This window comes from Macrotis lagotis, chromosome 1 (genome assembly GCF_037893015.1).
Source record: "Macrotis lagotis isolate mMagLag1 chromosome 1, bilby.v1.9.chrom.fasta, whole genome shotgun sequence".
Classification (NCBI taxonomy): domain Eukaryota; kingdom Metazoa; phylum Chordata; class Mammalia; order Peramelemorphia; family Peramelidae; genus Macrotis; species Macrotis lagotis.
The window spans coordinates 800,347,401-800,372,967 of NC_133658.1; the positions used below are offsets into that span (position 1 = coordinate 800,347,401).

General features: G+C 37.1%; 1 protein-coding gene across 3 annotated transcripts in view; it reads left to right on the plus strand.

The window, feature by feature from the left end:
* Window positions 1-8,857, plus strand: part of SLCO2B1 (solute carrier organic anion transporter family member 2B1) — a 93,334-nt gene extending 84,477 nt beyond the window's left edge. For all 3 annotated transcript variants that reach the window (XM_074216877.1, XM_074216880.1, XM_074216879.1), the window contains one exon: window positions 486-8,857. In XM_074216877.1, coding sequence (XP_074072978.1) covers window positions 486-666 — 181 coding nt within the window. In that variant the 3' untranslated portion in view covers window positions 667-8,857. The remainder of the gene's footprint in view (window positions 1-485) is intronic.
* The last annotated feature ends 16,710 nt before the right edge of the window (window positions 8,858-25,567 follow it).

A 25,567-nucleotide genomic window follows, 5' to 3' on the forward strand; every position in this document is an offset into this window, starting at 1 on the left:
TTCATTCTCATATCTGTCCCTTAATAACTGCATCCTTAGACAAGTAACTCCTCCTTTCTAGGTCCCAGTTTCCTCCTCTATAAAGTGATTGGTATGAAACTGTCTAACATCCATCCAACTTCAAGTTCAATAGCTTCAGAGAAGGAAAAGATTAATGTGAACTGCAGTGGCTAAAGCAAACTTCCTTGAATAAGTGGGGCTGGAACTAATCTTGAAGTGTGGCTAAGATTTGGAGAGATGAAGATGAGGGTGACAGAAGACTCAGGAGAATTTGGGCATATGGGTGTAGGCTATGGACAACATAATCCTTTCTTCCAGAAATAGATCCACTGGATTTGATTAATAGTGCCTTTCTCAGACTCTTCCCTCATTAGGGTGCACTTCTCCCCTCAAATGGGATCATATTCAGGAAGATGCATTGAGGGAGACCTCAGTGGAGTTCAAGACCACAGTCCATTGACCTTTCCCATTCCTTTTTCCTCCAGATTCATTGGACTTCAGTTCTTCTTCAAACTGGGCACATTGGTCTGCTTCATCCTGGTGTACACCATTCTATATCAGCAAGAGAAGGACGCTGCTCACTCTAGGTCCCATCATAGTTCTATTCCCCAGGAGGAAAAGTTGGTCCTGAGCTCAGAGAAGAGATCAGGGGATTCCAGAGTTTGATGCAGCTGCCCAGATGGCCACCCTCCTCCATTTGAAGTGGTGAAAATATACCCCACAAATGATGAGGAGAAGAAGTATCATCTAGCCTTTGCTAGAGTCCTCTGCCAAGGGATGGTGATGGAGGCTATGTTTTAGTGAAAGGGACCAGCAGAGATTGGTCACCAAAGGCCCATTTAGGGTCTGGAAGACACTGAGAGATGCTCTTTCAGTATTCTGATTTTCTTGTAGAGAGAAAGCCTCAGCTAGATGGTCTTACTCAGTTCAGGGTCAGAGATCATCAAAGGTCAATCCCCATTCTTATCTGACCATCCTACTCTCAATGTTGACTCATCTCTACAATCCAGAGACAGAGATTAATGGACTTTTATCTCCAGTGATCTCAGTTCTCTAGAAATAGAGATAAGACTAATCCCCAGGGTAGCCTCACAAATTCACACAAATTGAAATGTAGGGAGAGAATTCCAAACTCATCCCATGAATATAGGAACTTCTCTGTTCCTGGATCTTATTCCAGTCTGTCACTAGAAAATACATGTCAAGGATGCTCTGCAATCATCTCCAGGAATGAATTGACTAGTCTGACAATCACTAACTTCAGGGATTGACTGTCTCGTGTATACTGTGACTCCATTTTTTTATACCCTTCCTTTGATTATTCTTAGAGCAAAAACGGAGAACAACTAGTGCCAGATCCCTTTGCCTAAGCTCCTAGCTGGTTTGTATATTTGCCTGGGGGCAGTGATATTTCATTATACTCTTGCATTTATCCAGAGGTAGGGTTCTCACTGCTTTCACGTGCTGTTGCTTACCTGAACTATATATAGTCACCTCCTTATCCGTGACCAGGCATTCATTCAGGGGAATCCTCCTTTTCCTTAACAAATTTGCTGTCCAGGAAGCAGCTAGGTGGCACAGTGGATAGAGCACTGGCCTTGGACTCAGGAATACCTGGGTTCAAATCCGACCTCAGACACTTAATAATTACCTAGCCCTGTGGCCTTGGGCAAGTCACTTAATCCCATTGCCCTGAAAAACCCAAAAATAAATAAATAAACAAACAAACAAATAAATGTAAACAAATTTGCTGTCCAAGCCCACGTCCCCTCATCCAGAACTGACATAAAGCAGAGATTCCCTCCTACCTTTGACTGAGGAAAAAGTTATCTTGAGTCACAACAAAATCATTAGGGTCTCCTTGGGTAAGTCATTTTCTTATCCTGAGCCCCAGTTTGCTTTGTGAAAAATAATGGAAGGTAATAGTACAATGGATGAATGTTGGATGTGTTATGTTATAGAGGAAAGAACACTGACTTTGACAATTGAATTTATGATGGTGGGCAAATTACTTAATCTCCCTTGGGTCTCAATTTCTTCATCTGTAAAAGGAATAAGTTGTACTTAGTTGCTTCCAGGGTCCCTTCTACCTCTGGATCTATGGATCTGTGATGGTCTCTCAGGTACCCTTTAGCAGTGATTTTCTACATCTTTCAAATACTTCAAAAATTACCATGGGCTAAATGATGTCAAGGACCCCTTCCAGCTCTAAATCTGTGATCCCTATGACCCTGAATCCAGTAGATCTTCCTAACCATGAGAGCTTGGTTTGATTTCCTGGCCTCAGATATCTGTCACCTCTCCAAATTCCTGATCACCTTCTACCATTGTTGTCTCATTTTCTGGTCCTTGTATCCGGAGCCATTACTAAGTCAGGGAATTTGTATTCAGGCTGCTGGCATCCAAGAATTATGCCTTCTCTCTCAGGGCTGAGTTTTCCACCTATAGCAAGCTTTAACTCTATGCCTTATTTTTCATTAACTATCCCCTGGCCTGCCTTGCCAAAAGCTCATTGCTATGTGTCTCCCTTCCCAAAGTCCTGTCTCTCTCCTAACTCCCACAGGAGCCAAGGCCATACTCTCTGGGAGATTGGCTATTCCCTATTCTTTTGCAGTTGTACACATGCTCAAACTGCCTCTTGGACTGTTGCACCCTCCCCATTCAGGTGAATTTCACTTAAGCATAAGAATTGCTAATTATTGCCCTATATGCACAATTCTCTCTCTTCCCTTCTATCCTGTCTTCTTATACTTTAGATTCCATGAGTACATTTCATAGAGTTTGTTCACAAGGGAAAAGAGAATGCATAAATCCAGAAATAATAATAATTCATAGAAATAATGTTAAATATGTACATGTCTAAAGATACAGATCTAGTCCCAAGCTAAATGGTAGCTTAACTGTGTAATCTAGTCCTTAACTAAACTATCCCAGGCTGAATTTAGTTTATAATTCTCTCTGGGTTGGGTCCCACAAGCCCAACTCATCAGTGGTCCTGGAGAATGATACTATCTTCTTTAGAATACTCACCAATTTTGTGATTTGTCCACCTGGCTCATTGAATTTGAGCTCATTGGCTCATCCTACCACTCTCTAGCTCACTCTTGGTCAATCAAGAAGCCTCCTGTTTTCCCAGAGAAAATTATCTAATGAATGTCCCCTTCCAAAACATACACTATTTCCCTCCTAAATTCCCAAGAGACATTCTTTGCTTATTTTTTGTTCATCAGAGACATTCTTTGGACCACATTCAATTTGATTTAATTCAGAAAATGTGTTAAGCACCTGAATTCTAAGTATTAGGATAATGGGTTTAAAATTCCATTCCTGATACTTACCAAGCTGTGCAAATCCCAGTACCTTACTGAGCCTTAATTATCTCATTGGTAAAATGGGGTAATTGTCCTTGACCTACCTACCTGTTAGTACTATGGGGGTGGAGGAAAGTCTTTTAAGAGCCCTAACTTGCTACAGAAAAGGCAGATATGATTATCATAGTCAGGACACCATGCTCAGTGTTATGAGGTTGAGCTGTCACAGGGAGACACAAAGATATATCAGACATGGTTCTCTTGGAGATTACAATCTAATAGGGGAAATTAAACAAATACACAAATAACCATGATGCAGACAGGATGTAATAATAGCAAAAGAGAAAATCAAACAAAAAACATTATGGGGAAATATAAGGGAGGATGGGAAGATAGGTCTGACTACTTTTCTGTGGCCAAGGTTTCCCTATCTGGACACTTACAGTCAGTGAAAAACGGGAGGGTCAGTTGGTTAGAATTGGGCAAGCACAACCAGGGAACAGAGCATTGTACTAAAATTTGAGAAGCAAGAAGAGGAGGAGGAGAAGGACTATCCTCTTCTCTTAGGGCCCCCTCATTCTGAAAGTCCAGATATAACATTTGACCTGAGAAGATTTGACGATGTCTTCAACTTTTCCTCAGGAAGCCCCCAATTTGAAGGATAAGACACCAACCCTGCCCACAATGAGTCCTCATTCTTAGAAAAACATGGCCTTTGCCTTCAGGAAGACCCCTATCTGTAGGGACAAGACATGGCCTCTGCCCTTCTCAATGGAGAGGAGGGGAAAGATCTTACTGAAAACCTTTGAAAATACTTACTTAACCAAGCAACATTTAAAAATGTGTGGAGCAGGAGTCAGAGTGGGTGGTTATTTGTGTTCTGTGTACAAAATGGATGATTATCTTAAAAAAACAATAACTCACTAATTTCTACCCACTGTCTCATTTCACTACCTATTGCCTCATTTTCTCATTAAGTCTCTCTCTGAGCTCCCAAGAAATCTGGGAAATGGATATCACAGATTACTTATACTGAAGAAATCCTTTCTTTAATTACTCATCTATTTCAGCCTAAGCTGAGAAAAATCTCCATTCCCTTTTGTATTACTTTACTCCCCCGTTCTAAACTGTGTAGTTATTTGTTTGAACCGAAATAATTTTAAATAGCTGTATTGTTTTAATAGCAATGGTTGATAGACCTTGTTTTTAAGGGCCAAAAATGACACATTAGCAGGGAGGTCCCAGGTTTGGCAAAAGATGAAGTATCTCCATTGTCTAGGTGCTCATAAGACGGTATGTTGGACATGAGAAAATATGGTAGAGAAGTACAAAAATAAATTGGAAAATTGTCCTAAGAACTAAGTCATCCTACAGATGCTGGGTTTAGACACAGAATTTGAGTAAAACAGATTGGAGATATCTTTATTGCTATTTTTGTTGTGCACAATGGGCCTCAAAACTTGATAAGCAAGTAGTGAACATTACATTAAAGTGTGAGGTCTATTATAAAGACCTATTATAAAAACCTCTCTCACCTAATTATCCCTATATGATTTATGTAAAACATCAAACTGATTAATATTGTTTGGAATAGAGTAGGGTGCAAATGAATTATTTTGCATATATTGAGCATATATTAAGCAATTGAGCTTTGATTATATTGTAGACTGCTTTCATATCAAAAATGGTGAGGGGTTGGAGAACCCAAAAACACCAAGTATAACAAATTTGCAAGATTACCTCAAGGGTACCTTCATCCACAGAAAGCTTTCAAGTGTGTTTTCTTTTAGCAACTATCTAGAGAGCAAAACAATGAAATCATATAATTAAAGAAAAGAAATAAGATAATTGAAAAGTACCAAAAAACATTTCCCTTATAACCTGAATCACATTGCTCCACAAATACACACCACCAGTAGGAAGAATAGGTACACTAATTAAGGTGTATTCATATTAAGGAACATGTATGGCCAGAGGGACACAGGAAGAATCATGGCTACAAGGAACAAGGAACATGTAATCTGAAGGTTTATGTGGAAGACACCTTCTACCTCTGATGCCAAAGAGTTAGTCTACTGATAATGTCATCTCATTTCTTGACCTGCTCCTCATGATGAAGCATGTCATATCGTCTTTGAGGATCATTGCTTCTTTCTGACCTTTCAGAGATAATGATAGAGGACAATGTGCTGTAGGTATCATTTCTGGTCCTTACCAGGCATACCTCCACTAGACTTGGGCTGGTGGGGTTTTTTTTGTCTGCTTCCAACTTTTGGTTTCAGCTAGAATCATGAACTGAAGTGATACATCTTCTGCAATCGTGGCACATTGGACTCCATCATCTCTCTTTTAGCTTAAGTTCAAAGACTTAGACCCCTCATACAATCAGCCGTAAGGCTAGAGGAACAAACCCCAAGTTATTTTTCTTCCCTAAAAAGGGAGGATATCAGACTACAGGAGAAGCTGTGATAGGCTTTTTCTCTACTATCAAGAAATACAAATTGAATTAGTGCCAAGAATCATGTGAGATACAAAAAGAAAACAATAATTGAACTCAAGAAGTCTACAGTCTATTCAGGGAAAACAGCATGTACATGTGGAAGCATTTGAGATACAGAAGTAAGAGACCACTTTCCATAAGCCAAGTTCTTGGGAGCATAGAACTATCACAAAGATAAGTAATGCTCACTAATATTAAGTCAACCTTTTTGAACTTCAACTTCTTAATGACTAAGGACAATGTCTCTATTTGAAAGTCCTGTCTGACATAGGACTAGAAAGTCCTTTTTACTCTCCAGGTAGGTGGCACAGTTTCCAGGAGTCAGAAAGACTTGAGCTCAAATTTAAGCTCTAGACACTTATTATATGACCCTGGGAAAGTCCCTTAATTTCTGTTTGCTTCCCTTTCCTCAGTTGTAACATGAGGATGATAGCAGTACTTACCTAACAGGCTTATTGTGAAGATTAAATGAGATACTTGTAAAGTGCTTAGCATGGTATCTAACAAGTAGTAGGCATTTAATAAATGATAGTTTCCTTCCTTCTTACTTAATAGCTAGTTGTCAAACTATTTACTCAGTAGAATTTTAGAGACTGCCTTTTCCAACAAATTGTTGGGAGTCTCCTAAGTATTTCTAACCTCTTGATCTTTTTTAATGTTGTTTTCAAATTAATGGAGAATGAAAAGCAGAGTCACTTGCAAATATTTCTCTTTTTTTAATTTCCTGGTTTTCCAAATTCTTGATTTTATGTTGTGTATGCTGACTATCCAAACAACAGCTTTTAGCCAGATCCACAAACAATTCCATGAATCTGTGATCTCTTCTAAATGGATAGATCTCCACTTTCCATCTCTTCTTCCTCTGTATTCTTCCATAGGTCTATATGTGCTAGAGGTCTTCCTCTTGTCTTTTTTTAAATAATATTTCAAGAGTATCAAGGAAGCTCTCAAGTTGTCCATCTCATTTCTCACTCAGTCATATTATCTGCCCACTTCAATTTCTAATCATATATTTCCTCAGTGATTATAGGTCATCCCTGAAGATATGCTACAGCTTATTTGTATATCATTATGGGTCTCTATTGACCTTTGGATCACCTGCAGCTTTAATTAGTTAGAGATTATGATGTACCAAGGTGTGCAAACATAGAGTTTTCCTGGGAAAATAAGTGTTAAAATTTTTTTAAATGATGAACCCTTGCACAAGGTAGAAATGTTAGGGAAACGAAAAATACCATACAATTCTATTGTGATTCAACCTATTCCCTCCTTCTTGATTTGGGATCAACTTCCTATCTATCAGAAGTTTTATCCCAAATATATATATACACTAATAACTAAGTCAATGGTCTGGCCATCCTGTTTCATGTCATAGTCTGAACAATAGGCATTATTATATCCATGGAGATTTTTTGCTTTTTATTAATTCTTGGACTTATCTTTTCTCATTCATTTATCTCATTAAAGAACTCCTATAATATTTGGGTGCTTTATTGAATCAACAGAATATCATTCAGAAACTGAAGCACCTTGGGGACGTCAGCAATGACAGGAATTATCTTTTTTAGACCTTTTCTGAATTTGCACAAAATATCCTCTGTTATGTTATTGTTAGACCAGCTGCTCAGGAAGTGTTAGGTTCCTGCCAGCTAGCTTATCCTTACACAGGCAAATATTGAAGGGATGGGAGACAAGGATAAAAAGTTCTCCAAGTTCTCTAATATCTCCAAGATCTCCATTTATTAAACTAAATACAAGTGCTTAAATATCCTCACCAGTCCCTGGTCCACTCCCACTCCCATGGCATTTTACAATCAACCAGTAAATAATGCTCTGGTGCTCGAGAACACCATACACAACAGTCCCTTACAATCCTCCATGGTATTAGAAATGCCTTCAATAGAGATGATGAAAAAGGGTTAAAACATCACTTGTACAAAAATATTCATAGCAGCTCTGTGTGTGGTGGCAAAGAATTGGAGATCACGAGATGTCCATCAATTGGGGAATGGCTAAATAAATTGTGGTAAATATATGTTATGGAAATTATTGTTCTATTAGAAATCAGGAGGGAGAGGATTTCAGAGAAGCCTAGAAAGACTTGCATGAGCAGAACCAGAACAACATTGTATACCCTAACATGGGGGTGATGATCAACCTTAATGATCTTTCTCATTCCATCAGTGCAATGATCAGGGATATCTGTGATGGAGAATGCCATCTGTATCCAGAAAAAGAACTGTGGAGGGGTGGCTAGGTGGTTGGGTGACACAGTGGATAGAGTACTAGCCCTGGAGTCAGGAGTACCTGAGTTCAAATCTGGCCTCAGACACTTAATAATTACCTAGCTGTGTGACTTTGGACAAGTCACTTAACTTCATTGCCTTGAAAAAAAAAAGAAAGAACTGTGGAGTTTAAATAAAAACCAAAGATTATTACCTTCAATTTTTAAAAAGTTGTCTTATGCACTACATAATTTTTCTATTTCTAATATTTTATTTCTTCCTCAAGGACATGTTTTTTTTCTCTCAACACATTCAATTTTAATTAATTCATAGCATGAAAACAATGTAAAGATCATCAGATTGCCTTGGGGGGGGAGGGAATGGAGGTTGGGGGAAAATGTAAAGTTCAAAACCTTACAAAAAAATGATAGGTAGAAACTACTATTGTATATAATTGGGAAACAAATAAAATATGCATAAAAAAAGAAATGCCTTCAATGCATAAATGCCATTTCTCTATTTTATGTCTTTTTTTTTTTTTGGTGTGCATAGTCATCACAAAATTGTTTTTGTCAAGAAAGCTTGTATTGTTTTTAAACTATGTGTGAGGGGCGGCTAGGTGGTGCAGTGGATAGAGTACCGGCCTTGGAGTCAGGAGTACCTGGGTTCAGATCTGACCAACCCCATTGCCTTGAAAACTCTACAAAATAAAAAAAAAACTATGTGTGAGAGAATCCTCAATGGAGAACAACTTTGTGACCATGTGTGGCTCTGCTGCATCAAATGCTTTTTTGTAATCAACAAACAATAAATATCAATAAGAGGAATTTCTGTACCATTTTGTTAATTCTGTAATTGAAAAGATGTGACCATGCTGTAGTGAGTCATTTGTCAAAAAAACATTTTTCCTTTTCATAGATTATAACCTCTTTCTATATTTTCATAAAGATTTAGAGATGAATAAGCATATGAGAGCATGTGATTGGAATACAGAAGCAAAAATGAATGACTCCACTCAAAAAGCTTGCATCCTACTTGGAAAGGAGGAGGAGATACAAGATATTCACAGATAAGTAAATCAAGGAGAAGGCACTAACAATAATGCCTGAGCTGAATTTTGAAGGAAGATGAGAATTCTAAGACATTGAGGTGGGGGAGGAGGACATTTCTTGCATAGAAGATAGTCTGTGAGTACAAGAAAAAATGAGAGAAAATATCAAAGTCCAAGGAATACTGAGAGCAGTCCAATTTGACTAGACTATAGATTGGGTGAAGAGAATAACATTTAACAAAGCTGGAAAGCTTGTATGAAGCCAGGTTGTGGTGAACTTATATTTTAATCATCCAGGCAATGAGGAGTCACTGAAGGTTCCGTAGTAGAGGAGGCCATGATTATATCATAATATGCTTTAGAAAGATGATTTTAAAAGCTGTATTGAAGATGGTTCAGAGAAGGAGGTCAGGAAATTAACTAGAAAATCATTGCCATAGCCCAGGCAAAATGACACAAGAAACTCAATTTAGGGTGGAGGCAATGGGGATAGAAAGCAGAGGCAGGTGTGACAAATATGTCAGAGTTGACAAACTTGGGGAAATGATTTATTAGAAGGGATGGGGAGAAGAGAGGAACAAGCAGTAGAGGAGAGAGAGAAGTCCAAAATTCCAAATTTACCAACCTGGATGACTAGAAGAATAGTACTGCCCTTGAGAGAAAGAGTGAAGTTGGAAGAGGATCTAGTTTTCTTGGAAATAATCAGTGATTTTTTTAGACATGATAATTTTGATATATTGATGAGGCAGTGAAGATATCGGCAATGAGGGACTGGGAATCAGAAATGTGATTAGGACTAAGCATATAGATTGAAAAGACTAAAAGAGATGGAGATAGTGAAAGAGAAAGCTATAGAATAAGAAGAGGGAGAGATTTTCTTTACTTTCTTTATGTGAGTCCCAACTTTCCAGTAAAATGAAGAGCTTGACAAAGGCAATGCCCAAATGTTCTTTTCTTGAACACTAATGTAGCTGGGCACACAGAGAGGACCCAGATAAGATTAGCTAATGGAGTGATTGCCCTCAGCTTTTCAGGACCCCTGATCATCCCCCAAAGCTCATTCTTGGCTTCCAGGGCCAAGCTCCCTTTTAGCCAATCGGGACCTTTTCTGATTACTTACCAGCTTCTGGTGCTCCATTTGCATTACAGTTTCAAACATTTAATGAAGAGAGGAATTGGTTGATGAACTCAACTGAATCATTCTACACCCACTTAAAGTAAGGGACAAGATGTCCTGCTTTTTAAGCAGGTGAGAATAAATTTCAATCAATAGGGTTTGGCTGAGAGTAAAAAGTACTTGCAACTGGAGTAAATTTACTCAGGAAGGATATTCCCATAATTCAAAGAGGTTATCTCTTAATATTAAGAAGCCTCTTCATTTCCCTATCCCCCAATCAAGCATAAGACTACAGTTTTCAAATGACTTGATATTTACCCTTAGGATCAACTAAGTTTCCTTAGCTTTTAAGACTATTCCTTCTGTGCAAGAGTTCTTGACAAAGATAAATAAACACATAAACTCTATCCTTTCACTGAGCTAACTAGTTGTATCTCTCTCACTATCTAAAGGGAAGAAAGAGACCTACCACATACTTCTGAGGTAACTATCTGACTAAATGGATAGAGCACTAGGCTGACCTGAGTTCAAACACAGCCTCAGAGACTCACTAGATGTGTGGTGTTGAATAACTCACTTAGCTTTTATTGAATAAGGAAATGGCAAACCACTTCAGTAGCCCTGCAAAGAAAACTCCATATGAGATCACATAGTGTTGTGACACTATCATATCACTGAAGCATTTTCCATCACCCAGAAAAAAAAGATAATTCAAAAGAACAAGAACAAAAACAAAAAGTTTCTTTCATCTCACCTTGTTAAATGAAATATCAGAATCTCATGATTATAAGGGACTTCAGAAATTACTTGGTCCAGGTCTTACTTGAAAAATGAATTATTTCCAAATATTCTTCATTTAATACCTTTTTTCAGCAAAGAATTAGGGGAAAAACTTTTACTTTTTTGCAGTTATGCAGAAAAAAGATAACTTTTGTCCCTTGGGCTTAGTTCATAGTACCTTTCCCCCTTCCCCTCATTTTCATTGCAAAGAAAAAGAATTTGGAGGTTGAGAAATTGGAGATCCCAAGTCTTGAGAATCCCTGACAATTATGGAAGAAAGAACAGTATCTGGTATGGATGTCAAATATATTTAAGCCATCAAAAATTAACAGGAAATTACACGAACTTTTGGACTCTGAGTCAGAAAGAAATACTTCCATGCCCCTTTCAACCCCTTTTTGCGTTGGTAAAGCTTTTTGACAAAATACAGCACCTATTCCTATTAAAAAGTACTTGAAAACAGAGGAACAAAGGAGTCTATCCTTAAAATGATAAGCAGTATCTATCAGAAATCATTAACAAGAATCTAAAAGTCTTCCCATAAGATCAAGAATGAAGCAAGGATACCCATTATCATGATCATTATTCAATAGAGCCCAGAAATGTTGGCTGTAGCAATGAGAAGAAAAAGAAATCTAAGGAATAAGAAGGCAATGAGGAAGCAAAGCTATCACTTTTTGCAGATAATATAAAGGTATTCTTAGAAAACCCTAGAGAATCAACTAAAAAATTATTTGAATTAGCAGCTTTAGCAAAATTGCAGGATATAAGATAAACCCACACAAATCCTCAACATTTCTTTATATGATCAACTTAAGCCAACAGCAAGAACTAGAAAGAGAAATTTCATGTAGACAATATAAAATACTTGGGAGTCCAACTGCCAAGACAAACCAAGGGCTATGTGAATGCAATTACGGAATGCTTTTCAGATTTAAACAAATGGAAAAATATCAATTGCTCCTGGGAAGGCTAAGCCAATATAATAAAAATAACAATTCTACCTAAGTTGATTTATTTATTCAATTTATTTATTAATTTAAACTACCAAAACATTATTTGATATAACTAGAAAAACAATAACAAAATTCATATAGAAGAACAAATGTTCAAAAATATCAAGGGGTGGAAAATGGAAAAAAAGAAATGAAAGGCATACAGGAAAATTATGAAAAATTGACCAAAGAAATCAACTCTGTTAAATGTAAAAATAACCAATTGGAAAAGGAAACACAGAAACTAATTGAAGAAAATAAAACTCTAAAAATTAGAATTGAACAAATAGAAACCAATGAATCTACAAGACTACAAGATTCCATCCATCAAAATAAAAAGGCTAAAAAAAATTGAAAATGTAAAGTACCTGTTAGGGAAAACAAGTGACCTGGAAAATAGATCCAGAAGAGACAATCTGTGAATCATCAGACTACCAGAAAGCCCAGATCAAGAAAAGAACCTGGAAAATATCATGCAGGAAAACTGTCCAAATCCACTAGAACAAGATAATAATATAACCATTTAAAGAATACACAGAACCCCTCCAGAAAGAGACCCCAGGATAAAAACTCCAAGGGCTGTAATAGTCAAATTCCAGAATTCTCAAATAAAGGAGAGAATATTGCTAGCAGCAAAAATAAAACAATTCAAATATAATGGAAACACAATCAGATTCACATTAGGACCTATCAGTTTCAACACTAAAGGATCAACAGGAACACCTGGAATAGCATATTTTGTAAAGCAATGGACCTGGGATTACAACACAGAATGTACTACCCTGCAAAATTCAGCATATACTGTCAGGGGAAAATATGGATGTTCAGTGAAACAGAGGACTTCCAGAATTTCTTGACACAAAAACTGGAACTGAACAGAGAATTCAATCACCAAATACACAACTCAAGAGTTGCATTTTAAAAAAGTAAAGGAAGAGGGAAAGGAAAAAACAACAACAAAAAAGCTTGGTCAAGACCATCAAATTGCATACAACACAAAAAGGGAAGATAAAACACTTCTAATTCTTTAGGAATTTGCTTCTCTTAGGATAATTAAAGGGTAGAATATAATTGAAGAGAATGAAATAAAGTTAAAGGATATGGGTATAATTGGGTCTTATCTCTCAATTGAAGAGGTCCAAGGTGAAATCATTATGTTTGAGACAAAAAGCCCTGAAGAAAAGCAAGGGTGTTAACTTTAAACTTAATGTCTCATTATCCTTTGATCCACTTTAATCACAAGGTGCTTATCACCTTTAATGAGGGCATTATAAACTGCAAGAACCTAAAGTCAGTGTCTCTGTAACTTACAATCATTCGTAAAGTTCTCAGGTGAGACCTCCAGAGCCTTCCAGATCTTTAAGATTCTTTTTTTTTTAGTTTTTACAAGGCAATGGGGTTAAGTGGCTTGCCCAAGGCCACACAGCTAGGCAATTATTAAGTGTCTGAGGTCGGATTTGAACTCAGGTACTTCTGACTCCAAGGCCAGTGCTCAATCCACTGCCCACCTAGCAGCCCCCAGATCTTTAAGATTCTTGCAGTTAATTAGATCAGGGTTTGACTTAGTCCATGTTTCACTTAACAAGGGGCTAGGTGGGAAGGGGGAAGTAAAGTAGGAGAGAATAGGTCTTGTTTCACTTAACAAGGTATTAAATACCCTTGGTGGGGGAGGTAAAGTGTGAAAGAAAATAGGCCTAGGGGAGGGGCACAGATAGTTCAAGAAATGATATAGCTTTGAATGATATTTTGGCTCCTTAGGAGGACTGTATATACTTGAAAGGTACTTGAAAAGGAGTAAGGTAAAAAAATGATTATAATTATAATTTGATGCAATTTGAGTCAATCCTGCTTATCAAACAATCAAGTAAACAATCTGTGATGATATCTTGATAACAATGTGAGCTTATCAAGCAATAAAATAATCAAACTATGATTGATGATACCTGATTAATAATATTAGAGCAATAACTAGCACAAAGGGAAGAGGAACAGAGATTTATAATTTTAGAGGGAAATAAGGGAGAATGTGAATGCTGAGTAAATTCTATTCAACAGATTTAGCCCTGAAGGAATAAGATGCATTCTCACTTGGGTTTAAAAATCTAACTTAATCTACAGGGAAGGGGAGGACTGGGAAAGGGAATGATAAGGGAAGAAGGGACTGATAAAAAGGGAAGGGAAGGAAAGGTATTAGTGAAAATAAACTGAAAGTTAAATTTTTAAAAGAAAAGTCAAAGGGGAAAGGTAGTAAAATTTTGGTGAGGAGGAATAAGAGAAAAGGAAAAAATAAATACAAATGGAGAAAGATAGCTTTGAGGGAAATACAGAATTAGTAATCTTAGCTATAAATGTTAATGGGATAAACTGTCCCAAAAAATGGAAGCAGATAGCAGAATATATTAAAAACCAGAATGCTATAATACGTTTTTACAAGAAACACATTGGAAGCAGAGAGATACACACAGGGTAAAAGTAAAAGATTGGAACAAAATATACTATGCCTCAGCTAAAGTAAAAAAATCTAGGGTAGCAATGCTGATCTCAGTTGAAGAAAAAGCAAAAATCAATCTCATTAAAAGGGATAAGGAAGGAAACTACATCTTCTTAAAAGGCACCATTGATAATAAACTATATCATTACTAAACCTGTATGTACCTACTGGTATAGCATCCAAATTCCTAGAGGAAAAGTTGAGTGAATTACAAGGAGATATAGACAGAAAAACTTTAATAAGGGGAGACCTGAATCTCTCTTTCTCTCTCAGAACTAGATAAATATAACAAAATTAAGAAGGAAGTTAAGAAGGTGAATGAAATCTTAGAAAACTTAGACATGATAGACCTCTGGAGAAAACTTAAAAGGGATAGAAAAGAATGTACCTTTTTCTCAGCAGTACATGGCACCTTCACCAAAACTGACCATGTTCTAGGGCACAAAACCCTTAAAATCAAATGCAGAGAGGTAGAAATAATAAATATACACTTCTCAGATCATTATGTACTAAAAATTATATGTAATAAAGGGTCAGGGAAAGAACTAATTGGAAACTAAATAACTTAATCTTAAATAATGGGTGGATCAAACAGCAAATAATAGAAACAGTCAATAATTATATCCAAGAAAATGATACTAATGAGACATCATACCAAAATCTATGGGATGCAGCCAAAGCAGTTTTGAAGGGAAACTTTATATCTCTACATGCCTATATGAATAAAATAGAGAAAGAGAAGTTCAATTAATTGTATATGCAACTTAAAAACCTAAAAAAGAACAAATGAAACATCCCCAATTAAATACCAAATTAGAAATTCTGAAAATCAAGGGATGGATTAATAAACCTGAAAGCAAGAAAACCACTGATCTCAAATAAAATTAAGAGTTTTTTTATGAACAAAAAGCCAATAAAATAGACAAACATTTGGTTAATCTGATTTTAAAAAAAGAAAGAAGATAACCAAATTACCAGTATCAAAAATGAAAAGGATGAACTAACCATCAATGAGGAGGAAATTAAAGAGATAATTCAGAGATACTTTGCCAAACTGCATGCCAATAAATTGGATAACTTAAGTGAAGTGGATGAATACTTACAAGAATACAAAATAGGGGCAGCTAGGTGGCATAGTGGATAAAGCACCGGCCTTGGAGTCAGGAGTACCTGGGTTCAAATCCGGTCTCAGACACCTAATAATTACCTAGCTGTGTGGCCTTGGGCAAGCCACTTAACCCCATTTGCCTTGCAAAAAAAACCTAAAAAAAAGAATACACAATACCCAGATTAACAGAAGAGAAAATAAATTACTTAAATAACCCCATTTCAGAAAAAGAAATTGAAGAAACCTTCAATAAACTCCCTAAGAAAAAGTCTCCAGGTCCAGATGAATTTACAAGTGAATTCTACAAAACATTTAAGGAACAAATAATTCCTATTCCATATAAACTATTTTTAAAAAATAGGAGAGGAAGGCATTCTGCCAAACTGCTGTTACGACACCAACAAGGTGCTGATACAGGAAGAGCCAAAACAGACAAAGAAAATTGATGCAAAAATCTTAAATAAAATTTTAGCAATGAACTACAGCAAGTTATTACCAGGATAATGCACCATGATCAGGTTGGATTTATACCAGGCAGGCAGGGTTAGGAAAACACTCAACATAATAAAACATATCAATAGCAAAACCAACAGAAATCATACTATTGTCTCAATAGATGCTGAAAAAAGCCTATTAAAAACACTAGAAAATTTAGGAAAAAATGGAGTTTTTCCTTAAAATAACAAATAGTATCTATCTAAAACACATCAACAAATATTGTATGTAATGGGAATAAACCTGGAGCATTACAATAAAATCAAGGGTAAAACAAAGATGCCCATTAACACCATTACTATTCAATATAGTATTAGAAATGCTAGAGTAGCAGTAAAAGAAGAAAAAGAAACTGAGGGAATCAGAATTGGCAATAAGGAAGCAAAACTTTCACTCTTTGCAGATGATATAATGGTAAACCTAGAGAACCCAAGAAAATCATCCAAAAAACTTGAAACAATTAACAGATTCAGCAAAATATCAGGGTACAAAATAAACCCACATAAATCATCAATTTTTCTATATATGAACAACAAAGCCCAAGAGCAAGAGATAGAAAAAGAAATTCCATTTAAAATGACTATAGACAGTATTAAATACTTGAGAGTCTACCTCCCAAGACAAACCCAGAAACAGTATGAGCATAATTATAAAGCACTTCTCACCCAAATAAAGTCAGATCTAAATAATAGGGAAAATGTCAATTGCTCATGGTTAGGTCAAGCTAATATAATAAAAATGACAATTCTACCCACATTAAATGACTTATACAGTGCCATACCAATCAAATTACCAAATAACTGCTTTACCGAGCTAGAAAAAATAATAACAAAATTCATCTGGAGCAACAAAAGGGCAAGAATAGCAAGGGAACTTATTTTAAAAAATGTAAAGGAAGGTAGCCTAGCTCACTAGATCTAAAACTATACTATTAAGCAGCAGTCATCAAAACTGCCAGGTACTGTTTAAGAAATAGAGTAATGGATCAGTGGATTAGGATAGGTTGAAAGGAAACTGCAGTAAATGACTACAGCAATCTACTATTTGACAAACCCAAAGACATCAGCCTCTGGGATAAGAATTCACTATTTGACGAAAATTATTTGGAAAATTGGAAAATAGTATAGCAAAAACTAGGCATAGATCCATATCTCACAGCCTATACCAAAATAAGGTCAAAATGGGTACAGAATTTGGACTTAAAGAGCGATACCATAGATAAATTAATAGACCAAGAAATACTCTATCTATCAGGTCTATAGAAAGGGGATAAATTATGACAAAAAAAGAATTAGAGCACATTATGAACTGCAAAATGAATTATTTTGACTATATTAAATGAAAAAGGTTTTTCACTAATAAAATCAAAGCAGAAAATTGGGAAACAATCTTCACAGCTAGGAGTTCTGATAAAGGTCACATTTCTAAAATATATAGAGAATTGCATCAAATTTATACGATCACAAGTCATTCCCCAACTGATAAATGGTCAAAGGATATGAACAGACAGTTTTCAAATGAAATTAAAGCTATACATAATCATATGAAAAAATATTCCAGATCACTATTGAGTAGAGAAATACAAATTAAAACAACAAGGAGATATCATCACACACCTATTTGATTAGCCAAGATGAAGAAAAGGGAAGATATTCAATGTTTGAGAGATTGTGGGAGGATTGGGACATTGATGCATTGCTGGTAGAGTTGTGAATGGATCCAACCATCTTGGGTGAGCAATATGAAACTATGCCCAAAAAGCAATAAAACTGTTCATACCCTTTGACCCAGAATTTCCAATTCTAGGTCTACATCCAGAAAAAATTATAAAAATGGGAAAAGTCCTACATGTCTCAAAATATTCATAGCAGCTCTTTTTGTAGTGGCAAGGAATTGGAAATTGAGGGGATGCCCATCATTTGAGGAATGGCTAAACAAGTTATGGTAAGGGGCAGAGCCAAGACGGCAGCAAAGAAGGCAGGAATTCCCAGAAACTTGTTTCCTCCAAAACTCCAAAAGCTGTCAAATTATGACCCTAGCCAAAATTAAGGGGGGGGGCAGAACCCACAGAAAGACTGAGTCCCAGTCCAAGACAATTTAGAAGTCCCACAGGAAAGGTCTGTTCCACCATGACCAGGGGTTGGAAAAATCCATAGTGCAGCCACAACCGCAGCACAATACAGCTGGGCTGGGCACCTGTGTCAGTGGCAGAGAGGGCAGTTTCCAGACCTCTTGGCCTAGGGATCATCAGGGACAGTGGGAAGGGGTGGTGAGACAACTTTGCTGCAACAGAGCGGAGCTCCAGCCTCAGAGAAGCCCTGTGGTGAGAACCTGCAGCAGGAGCCACCCAGCACATCCAGAGCTCTCAGCCCATAGATAGTAAGGGAGTCAGGGGATTCTGCAGAGGAATATCTGCTCTCCCTGGGGCAAGACTCTGCTGTTTGCCTACACTCAGATCCAGGTTGCAGTCTGGGCCCCTACAACACCATAGTGGAGCAGGGACCCTCCTCACAGCTCCCGGGCAGAGGGAAGGACCTGAACACAGGCAAGAGAGCAATCAGAGCCTCTCATAAGACCTTAGAGGTATTAAGATCCCTATGGGGTGTCCCAAAAACCCCCAAAGCCTTGGAAGTGTGATAAATCAGTCATAGGCTGAGGAAATGAACAAACAACAGAAAATGAAGAATCTGACCATAGAAAATTACTTTGGTCCCAATGGAGGATCAAATACATACTCAGATAATGACAAAATTAATGCTTCTGTATAAAAAACCTCCAAGAGAAATAGAAAATGGGCTCAGGCTATGGATGAGCTCAAAAAAGACTTTGAAAAGAAATTAAGGGAGGCAGAGTAAAAATTGGGAGGAGAAATGAGAACGATACAGATAAATCATGAAAACCAAGTCAGCAACTTGGTGAAAAAAATACAAAAAATACTGAAGAAAATAATAAATTAAAAACCAGTTTTGGCCAAATGGAAAAAGCCATACAAAAGGCAAATGGGGAGTACAATGCCTTAAAAAGCAGAACTGGCCAGCCAAAAAAAGAGATAAAAAAATTCTCTGGAGAAAATAACTCCTTCAAATGCAAAATGGAACTAAAGGAAACAGATGTCTTTGAGAGAACTCAGGAAGAAATAAAACTACACAAAAAAAACACAAAAATTAGAAGAAAATGTGAACTATCTCATCAGAAAAACAATTGAACTTGAAAACAGATACAGGAGAGATAATGTTAAAATTGTTGTGCTACCTGAAAGTCATGACTAGGAAAAGAGCCTAGATTTCATTTTTTCAAGAAATAATACAGCAAAATTGCCCTGAGATCCTAGAAGCAGAGGGTAAAATAGAAATTGAGGGAATTCACTGATCACCTCCTGAAAGAAATCCCAAAAGATAAAATTCCAGTAATATTATAGCCCAACTCCAAATGTCTCAAGTCAAAGAGAAAATACTAAAAGCGGCTAGAAACAAACAATTCAACTACCATGACTCAGAATTACATAGGATCTAGCAGCATCTACATTAAAGTCTTGTAGGGATTGGAATGTGATATTCTGGAAGGCAAAGATCTTAATTTACAATCAAGAATCAACTACCCAGCAAACTGAACATCCTCTTTCAGGGGAAAAGATGGACTTTCAATGAAACAGGAAACTTTCCTATTGAAAGAACCAGAGCTGAACAGAAAGTTTGATCTCCAAGTACAGGACTCAGGGGAACCATAGAGGGGGTGGACAAGAAGGAGTAATTGTGAGTAACTTAATGATATTGAACTGTTTGTAATCCTGTATGGGAATAAGATGCTGATAACTCATATGAACTTTCTCATTTATAAGAGCAGTTAAAAGGAGCATATATAAACAAGGCATAGGAAGGAGCTGAATATAGTATAATATAGTAAAAAGATGGAGTCAGTGGCTGATAAAGGAAATTACTGGGAGGTAGAGAAAGGAGAGGAAGAAGGGGCTTTCACAGAAGAGTCAAGAAAAAACTTCTACAATGGAGTGGAATGGGGGGAGGCAAGGGGGAATGAGTGAACTTTCATCCTCATCAGAAATGACTCAGAGAGGAAATAACATACACACTTAACATGGTATAGAAATTTATCTTACCCTATAGAAAATGAGTGGAAAGATATGGGATAAGAAGGGATGGGGAGGGGGAGGGGAGTAGGTGATAGAAGAGAGGGAAGATCATGGGAGAGGGTAATCAGATACAACACACTTTTGAACAGGGATAGGATGAAAGGAGAAAAGGAATGGAATAAATGAGAGTGGGGAGTAATAGAATGGAGTGAAATAGAGCTAGTGATAGCAACTGTGGGAAAAATATTGAAGCAACTTCTCTGATAGCTATGATGTCTCATCCCAGAGACAGAGCCATTGGAATCTGAACACAGACTGAAGTATACTTTTTTTCCTCACTATTCTTAAGGTTTCTCATCTTTTTGGGGCGATTATGATTACTCTTACAAGAAAGGATTATTGTAATAATATAAAATAAACAAAAAATAAGTTGTGGTACATGAATCCCATGGAATACTATTGTTCTATAAGAAACCATAAATAGTCAGACTCTAGAGAAGCACAGAATGACTTATGGAATCTGATGCTGAGCAAAGGGAGTAAAACCAAGAGAACAAGGTACACATCAACAACAACATTATGAGATGAACAACTTTGATGGAAACATCTCCTTTTGGCAATCCAGAGAGCAAGGACAACCATATTGAACTGGCTATGGACTATGTTATCCCTATCCAGAGAAAGAAAAACTAAACAAAGCAAAACACACACACAAAATATAACCCTTCCAAATCTGATGAACACTTTATAAAAATTATCTCTTATGTATCTCTTCCTCTTAATCCTAATTCCTCATGCCAAAAATTACTAATTTGTAAGCATGTTTATCAAAATATGTATGTAAAATGCTAACTTAACTGTTCCCCTCTGAGGGGAGGGAGGTTTGAAGGGAGGGTGGAAGGAAATTTTGTAACTTGGAAATATACATATACAAATGGATGAAAATAAATAATTTTTTTTAAAAAAAGCTATCAAAGCATGGGGATAGGAAGGGAAGTTCTACTCCTGCTTGTCCACATGATCAGACCTGCCTTCATCTCTGCATCCCTTCCAGACCTGCCTGCCCCTAGAGGACAGCACATCCACCTGTCTGCCAGCTGCTGCTCTAACTCTTAAGTGCTGCATCTCTGCATTGGACTAGTGAGAGACTTGTCAGTGTCAAGCTGCTGGACCTGAACCCAGCCACCTATCTGTACTAGAGTTTTGTGATAGACTACTTACTGTCTGTAGTCCTCACCCTCCATAGTCACTGAGGTTTGGACAGGTTATTACTATATTAATGAGACAATTTGGTGAAAGGGGCCAGTGCAAGTCTCTTGATACTATCAGCCATGACCTTTGCAGCACTCTGCTATTTTCAACTATCATGATGTGGGTGTCTCCAAAACTGTTGCTATGCTGTTGAGCCACTAACATCCCTGGTAAAAGAAAGGATTGTATACCCATTGCCTCTGCTCTATCACATTATTAATCAGTGAAAATGAGAGGAAAGTAGCAATTAATTTGACTGATGTGACCTCCCCTGTTCTGCAGTCAAGCACAGTTGCTTCAACAATTGGTCTCTATGAGGAATATAATCCAAGAAGGATTATATAAAGGAACTTGTTAGATAAAATTATGTTCCATGTTCTGCTGAGTCACTAAGTTGTCTCAGGATCCTATTAGGTTAAAGCTTACTTAACCCTTGTAAGCTGACACATTTTAATTTACTGCTTTCTTAAGAACTTACTCATTCATCATCCTGCTGCGATTGGATTTGCTCAGCAGCCTTGCCCCTCTTATAATAATACTTCTTGTTCTTGGGAATACTGGGCAAAAGAAGACATTTTGTTAATCCATTTAATAGAAAATTTGCAAGAAAGGAAAAAATAAATAGAGGAGTGGATCAGAGAAATATATTAGGTAAACAAATCACAGGACAGAAAGTTAGTATTGTATAAAACCGAAAGACCCTAGTTTGGGGGACAAGAACTCAATATTTATCAAAAAACTTTTGGGAAAATTGGAAAACAAAGGGACACAAACTAGATATAGACCAGCATCTCAAACTGTATATCAAGATAAAGTCAAAATGGGGGAGTGGGGGCATAGCCAAGATGGCTGCATGAAGGCAGCATTTCCTGGGAACTCCTCCCCAAAACTCCAAAAGCCAGCAAATTATGACTCTAGCCAAAATTTAGAGGAGCAGAACCCACAGAAAGATAGATACATTTCCCCAGTCCAAGATAACTTAGAAGTTCCATGGAAAGGGTATGTTTCACCAGGACCAGGAGTTGGAAAAAGCCCTGGTCACAGTACAGCCCCAGAACAGCTTGAAGGGACATGGAGAGAATTCTGCTACACCAGAAAGAGTGTGGTGTGAGGGAGTACAGGCCGCAGAACCTGCAGCAAGAATCTGGAGAAAGCAGCCTGCACCACCAGAGCACAGCCCACAGATGGTAATGGGGTCAAGGAAGACTGCAGAAATTTCTCTGCTCTCCCTCATGGCAGGACTCTGCTGTTTGTCCACACTCAGATCCAGATTGCAGTTTGGGCTTCCATACTAAGATAGCCAAGCAGGACTCCTCCTTACAACTCCCAGGCAGAGGGAAGTACAGTGGTCATCTACATATCAAAGCACAGGCAAGAGAGCATAAGACCTTGGAGGGATAAAGGATCCAGTGGGGAGTCCCCCCCCCCAAAAAAAAACCCAAAGCCTTGGAAGTGCTGTAAATTAGTCTTGGGATGAGGAAATGAATAAACCACAGAAAAAGAAGAATCTGACCATAGAGAATTACTTTGATGACAAAATAGAAACTTCCATATCCAAAACCTCCAAGAGAAATATAAAATAGGCTCAGACTATGGATGAGCTCAAAAAAGACTTTGAAAAGCAATTAAGGGAGGTGGAGGAAAAACTGGGAGGAGAAATGAGAGTGATGCAGAAAAATCATGAAAACCAAATCAACAGCTTGGTGAAAGAAATACAAAAAAATACTGAAGAAAATAATATGTTAAAAACCATTTTAGGGCTAATGGAAAAAGCAAAACAAAAAGCAAATGAGAAGAATGCCTTAAAGAGCAGAACTGGCCAGCTGGAAATGAGATAAAAAAGCTCTCTGAAGAAAATAACTCCTGGGGCGGCTAGGTGGCATAGTGGATAAAGCACCGGCCCTGGAATCAGGAGTACCTGGGTTCAAATCCGGTCTCAGACACTTAATAATTACCTAGCTGTGTGGCCTTGGGCAAGCCACTTAACCCCGTTTGCCTTACAAAAAACCTAAAAAAACAAACAAAAAAAATAACTCTTTCAAATTCAGAATGGAATTAAAGGAAGCTGATGACTTTGCAAGAAATTAGGAAGAAATAAAACTCTTCCCAAAAAGCCAAAAATTAGAAGAAAATGTGAAATATCTCAATGGAAAAACAACCAACCTCAAAAACAGATCCAAAAAAAAATTTTTAAATTATTGGACTATCTGAAAGCCACAATCAGAAAAAGAGCCTAGACTTCTTTTTTCAAGAAACAATACAGCAAAATTGCCCTGAGATCCTAGAAGCATAGAGTAAAATAGAAACTGAGGGAATTCATTGGTCACCTCCTGAAAAAGACCCCAAAAGAAAAATTTCCAGGAATATTATAGCCAAAATTCCAAAACTTCCAAATCAGCATTAGTTATGGGACAGTGACTCAATGCTGAATAGTAGTCAGTGAAAAGATTGGTGAGGAATACCTGACAGAGATCACTAGCAGAAATGCCATTCCATAGAAGATCAGCTTGGAGCTGGGTTGATGGGAGTTCTAGAATGGCCTCATCAGAAGACATCTTCAGTCCTCTAGAGACTTCCCCTCCAAACATATTGGTCAACCATATATTGACTACATATGTGAGCTCCTATTAAAAATTCCTAAAGTCTGTTCATTCTTCCCACTGATATGAGTATTTGTGAGCATGTGAATCAGATTAATAGGGAACCATTGCTGGTTTTGTTCCTTTTATTTATTTTTCATTAAACATCTTTCATTTGAATTCATTGTGTAAAAATAAATATACTGATGGGGGTTAAAATATATGGGTCTTGAATAGATATAGACTCACAATGTGTGAAGCTTTGGTTTGTATTTTAAAAGATCTGTCAGATCTTAGTGGATTATGAGCTCAAAATGATTGAACAGTTGAAATGGCAGAAAGAATAGCTAATTCGGGGCAGCTAGGTAGTACAGTGGATAAAGCACTGTCCTGGAGTCAAGTGTCTGGCCTCAGACACTTAATGACTACCTAGCTGTGTGACCTTGGGCAAGTCGGTTAACCCCATTGCCTTCCTTGCAAAAGAAAAAAAAAGATAGGAAGAATAGCTAATTCAATCTGAGGTTTTGTTATTAGAAGTCTAGCATCCAGAGAAAGAGAAATGATAATTCTTTGTCCTGATCCAAAATGACCTAAAGCAGATGTTCTTAACCTTTTTAAGTCATAGAGATACAGCTGGATGGTGCAACAAATAAGAATGCTAAACATGGAGTCAGGAAGATCTGAGTTCGCATATGACTTCAGAATTTACTAGCTGTGTGACCTGGGACAAGTCACCTAACCTCTGTCTGCCTCAGTTTCCTCAACTAAAAAAATAAGGATAATAGTCTCTAACCTTGTGAAGATCAAAGGAATTAGTATTTATAAAGCACTTAGAGTATCTGCAAAAATAATTGGTGCTGTTTCCTTCTTTCATAGATTCCTTTGATAGTTGGGTAAAATCTCTCAGAAAAAAATTTTAATGGATAAAAATACATTCAATTATAAAGAAAACTAATTATATTAAAAAAATTCATTTTCATATTATATTCAAAATATTTTAAAACAAATTCATAAAGCCCAAGAATCCATGAATAGTTGGGTTTTCATTTCTGATCATATTTTAGAAGGATGTTGAGAGTCATAATAGCTTCCTTCAAATACCTGAAAGACTATCATTGAGCAGAGAGAGCAAATTTCTATGTGATTTCCAAAATCAGAACTAGTAGCAACAAGAGCAAAGGGAAGGCGATTTCAATTCAATGGAAATATGAGCTGCTAAAGAACAAAAAGGACTGCCTTCTAAGGTAATCACCATTACTGTTGTTACTCAAGCAGAAGGATATTGCATGTTGGAAATGCTGCAGAAAAAAGATTATATAAAATGCCTTGTGAAATTCTGTTCTCAGGGAATAATACACATGCATACACACACAAAGATACACATACACACAGACATGCACACAAATGCATGCATGATTGAGGAGATATGGTTTCTGACCCTTGAGAATTCCCATTCTGGGTGGGAGAACATGGCCTTCCCTTTAAGGAGTTTGTAATATGAGATGAGAAAGACCCTGATCTTAAGGAACTTTCAGAGAATTCAGATCTCCTAATCATTTCTCCCCTCTGATCCTTTT